This window comes from Balaenoptera ricei, chromosome X (assembly GCF_028023285.1).
Source record: "Balaenoptera ricei isolate mBalRic1 chromosome X, mBalRic1.hap2, whole genome shotgun sequence".
Taxonomy (NCBI): Eukaryota; Metazoa; Chordata; class Mammalia; order Artiodactyla; family Balaenopteridae; genus Balaenoptera; species Balaenoptera ricei.
Window position 1 is genome coordinate 44048292 of NC_082660.1, and position 9032 is coordinate 44057323.

General features: G+C 44.8%; 1 protein-coding gene across 1 annotated transcript; it reads left to right on the top strand.

Moving 5' to 3' along the window:
* Positions 1 to 874: 874 nt before the first annotated feature.
* On the top strand, positions 875 to 7028 carry LOC132357062 (putative protein SSX9). The gene is given in 5 exon segments (XM_059910377.1): positions 875 to 940; positions 1385 to 1499; positions 3748 to 3797; positions 5792 to 5930; positions 6928 to 7028. Coding segments are annotated over 5 exon segments (471 nt in total).
* The last annotated feature ends 2004 nt before the right edge of the window (positions 7029 to 9032 follow it).

Genomic DNA, 9032 nt, shown 5'->3' on the forward strand with positions numbered 1-9032 from the left:
AATAGTTTGAGAAGGATAGATGTTAATTCTTCTCTAAATGTTTGGTGGAATTCATGTGTGAAGCCATCTGGCCCTGGACTTTTGTCTGTTGGGAGTTTTTAATTACTGATTCAATTTCATTACTGGTATTTGGTCTGTTCATATTTTCTATTTCTTCCTGGTTCCACCTTGGGAGATTGTACATTTCTAGGAATTTGTCTATTTCTTCTAGGTTGTCCATTTTATTGGTGTATAGTTTTTATAGTAATCTCTTATGATCCTTTGTATTTCTGTGGTGTTGGTTGTAACTTCTCCTTTTTCATTTCTGACTTTATTGATTTGGGCCTAGTAATAGCCTTTAAATTCACTCATATTAGTGATCTTCATTTCTTTTCAACAGAGCAAAACCCCACATCCCTCTGCCTGAAAACTGAAACCCTTCAGTCAGAGACACCATATGGTCTCTGGGACTTACCTCCCCTGCTTTGCCTCAAAGCATCCCCCCTCAATAAAACTATACATTCACTTCACTGCTTCCCCAACAAGGGTCTTCATATCTTTCCTTCAGGATAAGCCAAACTCCAGGAAAACGACTAACAACAGTAACCCCCCTCAAAGACTCAATGCTGCTTTGATCATGCCCACAGAAAACATGTCATCCCTAATCAGTCCTTCTCCCAAAGACCTCCAGCCCCCTATTCTCATCTTATTTCCCCACCCCCACGTCCTTACTCAGGGACAGATAAGCCAAGGATGGAGAAAAGTAGAACCTTAATTACAGGTGACTAACTGAGTGTGGCCTTCCCTCAGCACTTTCTCTCCCAACAGAACTTTTGGCCTTGTGGCTGGACAGATCCAGGATGTGTTCCTTCTAGATCAGACCAGTCCCAGCACCATGAACAGAGGCAGCTCCTTTGCAAAAAGCCCCAGGGAATGTAGCCACAAATCAGAGAACTCCAAGGTGGGGTGATCTGGAGGGGGCAGAGCAGTGGACCAGGGGACAGTGTAGGGTGGCTAGATTTCTGAGGAGGGGAGGTCAGAGGCACTGGGAACAAGGAGCAGCATGTCACGAGGACATCCAGAGCTTCCCACCCTCACTCTGTCCTTGCCTAGCATCCCTGGGTACAAGATCAGTGACCTTTACTGGATTGGTTGACTCTCAGTCAATTCCAGAAGGTGAGAGGAGAGGATGCCACCAGCCTTAAGCACCTACTGCATGCCAGGTGAGAACCTAGGCAATGTTACCCATGTTCTGTCAGTTAGCCATGACATCAACCAGGAAGGATTATTATCTCCAGTTTACAGATCTAACTTGGAGGTCCTGCAGCCAAGGAAGAGTTCCTGGCTGAATGTCAGACATGTTTAGCTGAGTCATTGCTAGGATTTATTCTTCTTTCTTTTCTAGGCTTTCAAGGATATTTCCAAATAATTCCCTAAGAAAGAGTGGGCAGATCTGGGTTACTCAGAGAAAATCACCTATGTGTATATGAAGAGAAACTATGACATCATGACTGATCTAGGTAACAGGAAGTTCTGGGTCCAGACAAGGCTGGGAACAAATGACCATCCCTCTTTACATGCCATGGCTTCTTCTTAGGCTGTGGCAGTTGTCCCACATTTGTCCTTTTGTGTGGGAAGAAATCCCAGGGAAGCTTGCAGGCATTCTGCTCTTTTACTGATATGTCCTGTGCAAGGCTGTGGACTGGGAGTGGCCACAGAGATACTCTGTCCTGGATCCTGTGCATTTCTCTCCCACTGGCCCTGGTTCAGAACCCCCCTCCCCCAGCTGATTAGCTTTACTGGTGCTGTGTCCCAGCATTCTACCCTCCTCTCAGGTTGCCTGTTAAGAAACAAATATTTTGCATCATTCTAGGTCTCAAGGCTACCCTACCAACTTTCATGCGTCCTAAAAAACGAGCCACAGGGCTTCCCTGGTGGCGCAGTCGTTGAGAATCTGCCTGCCAATGCAGGGGACACGGGTTCGAGCCCTGGTCTGGGAAGATCCCACATGCCACGGAGCAACTGGGCCCGTGAGCCACAATTACTGAGCCTGCGCGTCTGGAGCCTGTGCTCCGCAACAAGAGAGGCCGCGATGGTGAGAGGCCCGCGCACCGCGATGAAGAGTGGTCCCCACTTGCCGCAACTAGAGAAAGCCCTCGCACAGAAACGAAGACTCAACACAGTCATAAATAAATAAATAAATAAATAAATAAAAGAACGTGAATTTCTAAAAAAAAAAAAAAAAACGAGCCACAAAATCCAACGGGCATGATTCTAAAGGTCGGAACCCCGGGAATCAGCGTAAGTGACAGGAAAGGGTCTCCTGAAGCCTGTCTACTTTGGGGTCTGGATGGGGAAAGATTCTCAGGAGTTTGTTCCCTCAAAAGCATCATGGTTGAGTGAAAAAAGTTGGATGCAGAAGGTTAAGCACAGTCAGAGGCCATTCATATAAAATCCTAAAACATGCAAAACAAGAATATATATATTGTAAGGATAGTAAGTACATGGTAAACGTATAAAAACCTGAATGAGAATAAAACCCATCAAATTCTGGAGTGAAGAACTGGAGAAGGAGGGAGGGCAAGGATCAGTGAGGGCTGCACAGATGGCTTCAGCTGTGACTTGTTCATAATGCCTTGTTATATTTTTAATAAAGAGCTCAGAGTGATCTGAAGTAGTTGTGAGGTAATGTTGAAATGCAGCTAGACTCGGTAGTAGATGCACACATTTCAAATATTATTCTCCATAATTTTCTGTATGCTTGAAACATTTCTTTTTTAAAGGAGCTAGTTCTTGCTAAATACCATTAATGAATCACAGGATGATTAAGAAAAATTTAAAGTGTAAATCTACCCCAAACTTCTAAAATAATAGAGCATAGGTATTGGATAACTATCTTAAGAGAGAAAGTGATTAACACATTATGTAATGACATATGGCTATTTCTCTGTGTTTTACCAAAACCAAATAGTTGTCTCACTCCTAATTGAACCTGATTCTATGTGTTGAGTTTGGGAGAGAGTTTGAGAGAGCAGTCCTCCACACATTGACCTTTCCTACTTGTCAGTGAGCAGAGGCAACGTAGGGTTAAAAAAGTGACAGATTCTAGATATCTTTGTGAATTTCAGCAGTGTATGTACTCACTTAAAAAGGGGATAGGATGCGTTCACTTGCTCTTTTGCTCTGACAGCACAGTTTTAAGAAGACAGGGTCAGAATTTTCAAAGTGTCTCCAATAGACCTTTGACTCTCCGGCTAAACAGGGCAGATTCCACAAGCTCCCAAAATTACTGCGAGAGGACTGAAAACCCAGTGCTTGAGTATCTACAAAGTTTTTGACATTAAAGAGGTGTTCTTATACTGGAAACATTCCAGAACAGCTGGATTAAATCATCCATGGTTCATCATACACTTAACAGTTTCATTGAGGCATACTATAAAATTCACCATTTTAAGTATACAGTGATTTTTGGTTAAAGACCAGTCAATTTAATTCTTTGGGGAAACAAATAAGAAATATGTAATGAATAGGATTAGGCAGTGATGGGGTTTAGTTCACTTTTTATAAACCATCAGAAGGAAAATTATGAATTGATGCTGCAAATAAATGCATAAACTGTTATAATTCAGAGGCTTGTCTCAAAGTAACTCCTTGACAGTGAGTGGACTCATAAACCTCTGCTGCAGAATACCAATACTACAGGAGTCTCTCTGCAGTTTGGGAATATTTACCAACAAAGAAAAATTCTGATTTGTCGCCTTCTTTTAGACGAACCTGCTCAGGAGGCTTCCAACATGCAAGAGAGAAAACACCTGAAGGTGAGTGCCTCCCAAATCCAGAGGACCAGAGACCGTTTATCTCTCCATGGATGTGAATATTGGTAAAAGTGGGAAAATATTGAAAATGGCCTGTGCTAACAAAAGATCAAGATGAAAAAAAATTAATTACATGGGACTGAGTGAACTGATGAGGATGAGTATAATTTTTGTGACTTTCTGTTTGAATTATTAAAAAAAAATCCCACAAGGACTCAGAGGCAAAGAATATACAAATCAGTTTTCACTGCAAAGTAAAGGAGCTGTTACAGTGGAGGATTACTGGACTGAATGTCAATATTATGACATAGTATGAGTGTGTTTCATGTTTGGTAATTGTAATCATTGTTGCTTTTGTTGTGGTCATCCACTTACAATGCTTGGTGTCAGTCTATTTATCTCTTGTAAAAATAAAATACAGTGTGTGTGTGTGTGTGTGTGTGTGTGAAAAAAAAAATGGCCTGGCCCTCACTGCCTCCCTTTCCTGATCTCTTTATCACAATGCCTGATGTAGTATTGAGAGCTTAATAGTAATTAACAACAATTGTGGTAGCTGATACTTCTTTTGTTTTCATAGTGATGCCAGATTTATTTTAGGCAATTCACATGGATTAATTTATTTAGTCCCTAAGAAAACCTCTATGACATTGCTACTATTATTATCCCCAAATAATAATGAGGATATTATTATTACTAAATAATAATAATAAACATGCGGATATTGTGGTACAGAGATGTTAAATAATTTGCTGGAGACCACAGTGGCAGTGGCAGTAGTCTAACCCAAAGCCCCAAACCATTTCCAAATTCGTGAATTTTTCATATGTTTCTGAAGCTCAGGCGTTTCCCCTAGGGCTAAACTCGCAGATGCTGCTGATGCTTCTGTTTAGATGCCCACTCTCACAACAGGAAGTACCAGCTCCCCTCTGCTCAGTCAAAGGGCCCCTTTCACATTGCTTGGGAATCGCCTGGACTGTTGGCCCCTCCCTTCTGTGAGCTCCTTCGGGGACTTGTCTGCACCTGAGGCATCTCTGAAGCCTCAGTCCCAGCCCAGGGGGACCCTTAGAGGGTTCTTGAATAAGTTCTTCCACAATTGCAGATTAAACTCTAGTTTAGAGGGTAAAGGGATCTGGCGGGTGGGTTGCCAGTGTGGACACGGTTGAGGAGAGAACTCAAAGAAGGATCATAAAAGAAAGTATTCATTTTCATTATTACCACGTTTAAACAGCATTTGTAAGCTCAGAAAGTTCTTTCACTTAGCTTGTTTTACAGTCATTGTTCACTGATTCATAAATGAGGGAGCTGGTTACACTGTTATTGCTCACTGTTTCATAAACAAAGGAGCTGAATGAAGGTTAGCTTAAGGTTGTTGGTCAGTGACACACCCTGACACCAGTAGAATTGGTAGAGGAACCACCTCGCTTAATTCCACCTGAAATGTTCTTGCCAGGGTAGGACAGGATGTCACATCTGGCACCACCTTCTTGGCTGCCTACATGAATTTCCACGAACCACTCCTTTCTTCTCCCTTCCCTATATTCATCCCCCCACACCATTTGCCAGCAGTGTTTTGTCCCTTCTGTACATTGTTCCATTTACTCTCCCAGCAGCTGTCTACTAGCTTATATTCGATCCCTTATATTTTATAGAAGCCCCTCCTCACTTTCACAGACCTCGTGAATTGTTAGTGTGCTCTGCTTCCCCAAATCTTCCGTGTACCACACTCCTGCTCACATGGAGACTTCTCTTGGCGAGAGTGTCAGTCTGGAAAGAGTGTGAAGACAAGCGTTCTAGTCCTGGAAACACCCTTCATGTAGACCATTCCTTTTCCTTCTAACTTCCCAGGTTCCTCGTAGTTTAGGTACAGGTAATATAATGATCTCCCAGACTTGTTGAGAACTTTAATTAAGGTACTGCGCACAAAGACACTTTGTAAGCTCTAAAGCACTCGAGAAATGCCATTGATACTCTTTGTATGTGACCTTCACATTAAAAAGGTGATGCCCAAGAAGCCCGAAAAGAAAAAAAATCCTTCGAAGTTAGTACCAGCAACATCAGGCTCAGAGCAGGCTCAGAAACAGCTGCGCTCCCCGGAAAAAGCAGATACCTCTGGTCAGCAGAGTAAGAAAACATCAGGTAAGAGGAAACTCTTTGGGAACAACTCCTCTGGCTTCCCTGGCCATGTTCAAGTGCATGGGCTAGGTGTGGGAGATGGATCCTGGACAGGCCTGGGGCCAGGCTGGGCTGAGGAGCTCACCCAGCTCCAGCTGAAACATTAGAACTGACTTCCAGGGAATTTCCTGGTGGTTCAGTGGTTAGGACTTGGCGCTTTCACTGCCGGGACCCGGGTTCGATCCCTGGTCGGGGAACTAAGATCCCACAAGCCGCATGGCACAGCCAAAAATTTAAAAAAAACAAAACAAGACAAAAAAAAAACTGACTTCCAGCGTCACAGACTTGAGTTTCATCGATATGAAAGCTGTGTAACTTGGGGCAAGCCTTCCAAATTCTCTGAGCTCCAGTTCCTAGTCCATAAAACGGAAATAAAGAATCAGAGTTCACAGGTTATTCAAAGGTGTTCAATTCAAGGGACTTCCCTGGCGGCCCAGTGGTTAAGACTCCGCGCTTCCACTGCAGGGGGCACGGTTTCCATCCCTGGTGGAGATCCTGCATGCCACGCACAGAGCAACCAAAAAAAGAAGTGTTCGATTCAGTCTACAAGCCCTGACGCCATGAAAGGTGCTCAGGTCATTATTCCGTCTGTGATAACCTGGGAACATATCTTACTTGGAGTTTTATCCCCACCTTCAGCTCAATGCCTGGCACACAATATGCCCTTAACAAATACATGCTGAATGAAAGAAGGTCGGAATAAATGTTCTGGTGAGTAAAGAGGTTGGGAATCTAAACCTGACAATGGAAGGAGCCAGAAGCTAAAACTCTAACTGGCGTTTGGTGTGTATTGGTGCGGGTTTAGTATCTCAGCCTCTCTGAGCCAGAAGGTGTGGAAAAAAGACTATGTAAAAGGCCTGTGGTCACTTGGGAGGGAGGAGGCATCTCCTTATCTGACAAAACAGGGCCCAACACTCCCTAACCCACCCAACCCCCATTTACCAACTCTTCTCCACCACAGGACCCAAGGGAAGGAAGATTAATGTCTGGACCCACAGACTGCAGGAAAGAAAGAACGTGGTGATCTATGAAGAGATCAGTGACCCCGAGGAAGACGACTAACTCTGTAAGTGACCTTTCAGTCCATCCCCACGTCCCCGCAAAATGCACTGTTCTCTTATGGTACTTGTATCCCATCTTGTTGCTTGTTCCCAAATCATTCCTTTCTCCCTGTCCCTTGGGGTGCAGCTCTGAGGCTAAATGAGGAGGTTTCCCTTGCTTTTTCTACTCCCTGCTCTGTATATCCAGAGATCTTCCCTCCCCAGGATGCTGTGGGCTCCCAAACCCCAGGTCAGCTACTGGCGTGTAGGCCACACCTTCCTCTAGCCTAGAAACTCATAGGACAGATGAGGGAGTCGCTGTAGCCTGTGCAGAAGTTTGGTCTTTAGGAGCAGCGGGAGAAGCGCATAGACCACAAGGCAAGGTGGAATCGGAGTGCACAGGGCTATGTAGGTCAGAGTTAAGTAGTGATTTTTCAGTCAATGGGAGCTCACCGCCACTTACTTGCCTTCCTTTTCCGTGCCTCAGCCTCGGGGATGTGACAAGTGCCCATGATAAGAAGCAGAACCTGGTGGCCTTTCATGAACATGCGCATGGCTGTGAACTCCTAGCCATCAGCTGTATAGCAAGTGAAAGAAAGAGTTCACAACAGTGAAAAGTTAAACATGATTTTTCTTACTATGTGCCAAACGTTGCTAGATATTAGAGTTGCGCTGATGAGCAAGACATATACCTAATGTGTATTTCTCTCTGTGTATCCATGCATCTACCTTAAAAAAACAAGTATTGTCAAGTATTCTTTGTACAAAACGACACTAACCTCCCTCTGTCCAGATGCAACTACTGAGAGCAGTTCTGAGTGTTTGATTCCAGATGTTTTTCTCTGCATTTACACACAAACACACACACACACACACACACACACACACACAGGGTACCACTATGAGCATCTCTGACCTGCTTTTCCCCACTAGCAGCGTGTCCTGGACAAGTCTGTCTCACTCTGTTTCCTGTTCAGTATGTGCTCCATGCTACAAACCTCCATTATTCATTTACCCTGCATCAATCACTGACAATTAATAAACATTTACAAGTTTTTCCCAGTTGTTTGCTCCTCCCGTTCTTGTGCACACAACCCTGTGCACCTGTGTGAGTGTTTCTTTAGGACACGTTCTTAGAAGTGGAATTGCTGTGTCAAAGGGTTCATTCATCCAACACCTAATGGGTTTGCACTGTGTACTAAGGGCCATTCTAGGTGCTGGAGAGATGTCTGGGAACAAGATAAACAACTGTCCCTGCCCATGTGGAGGTGACAGTCTAGTGGGGGATGTTGCTAGTTTTTATTCTGATGGATGCTGTACACCCCAGTCCTGGGGCAGGATTCTGCAGGTGGTTGGACACCTTGGCCTTTGCTCTTTCTAAGATCTTCAGGGTCATGGGGCTGGGACGATCCATTTGGGAGTATGTGGGAGGAGACAGAGATGAAACTGTCAACTGGGGAACATGGAGGAATAGGGAAGGAGAGGTCCATTGTGAGGACCATGGTGGACAGGAATGGAAGAGTCCACTTAGTCATGATTCAGGGGAGCAACAGATGGAAAAGTCCACTGGACAAAGGCATGAAATTGCCCATCTCACAACCAAGGGCTTGGGAGCTGGGATAGGGGTCAAGTGCTGAGAATGGGATAGTCCTGTCCCAAACGAACCGTTGCAGGCCACAGAGCTGGAACAGTCGGCTCTGGGGAAGGGAAGAGAGGAGTCTATTTTAGAACAAACCATTGTGTGTGTTGGGGGACATTAAGGCTACCAACGGAGATCCAAGGTGACTTACATGGGACATCAAACACCAGCCCCAGATGGAGGCAGTGTTGCACCATTTTGACCATCCACTGCCCATCACCTCAGCCTCCTGGCTCTCATCCAGCCTTGGAAGGTCTCCACTCTCCTGCTGAGGCCTCCGTCTCCCCTACCTCCGCCTTCATCCCACCACTGGACCCATCCCCTCACCCCAACAGATTTGAATCAAAGGCGGGAGGAACCGTAAGCCAGCAGATAATGGGCTCCTGG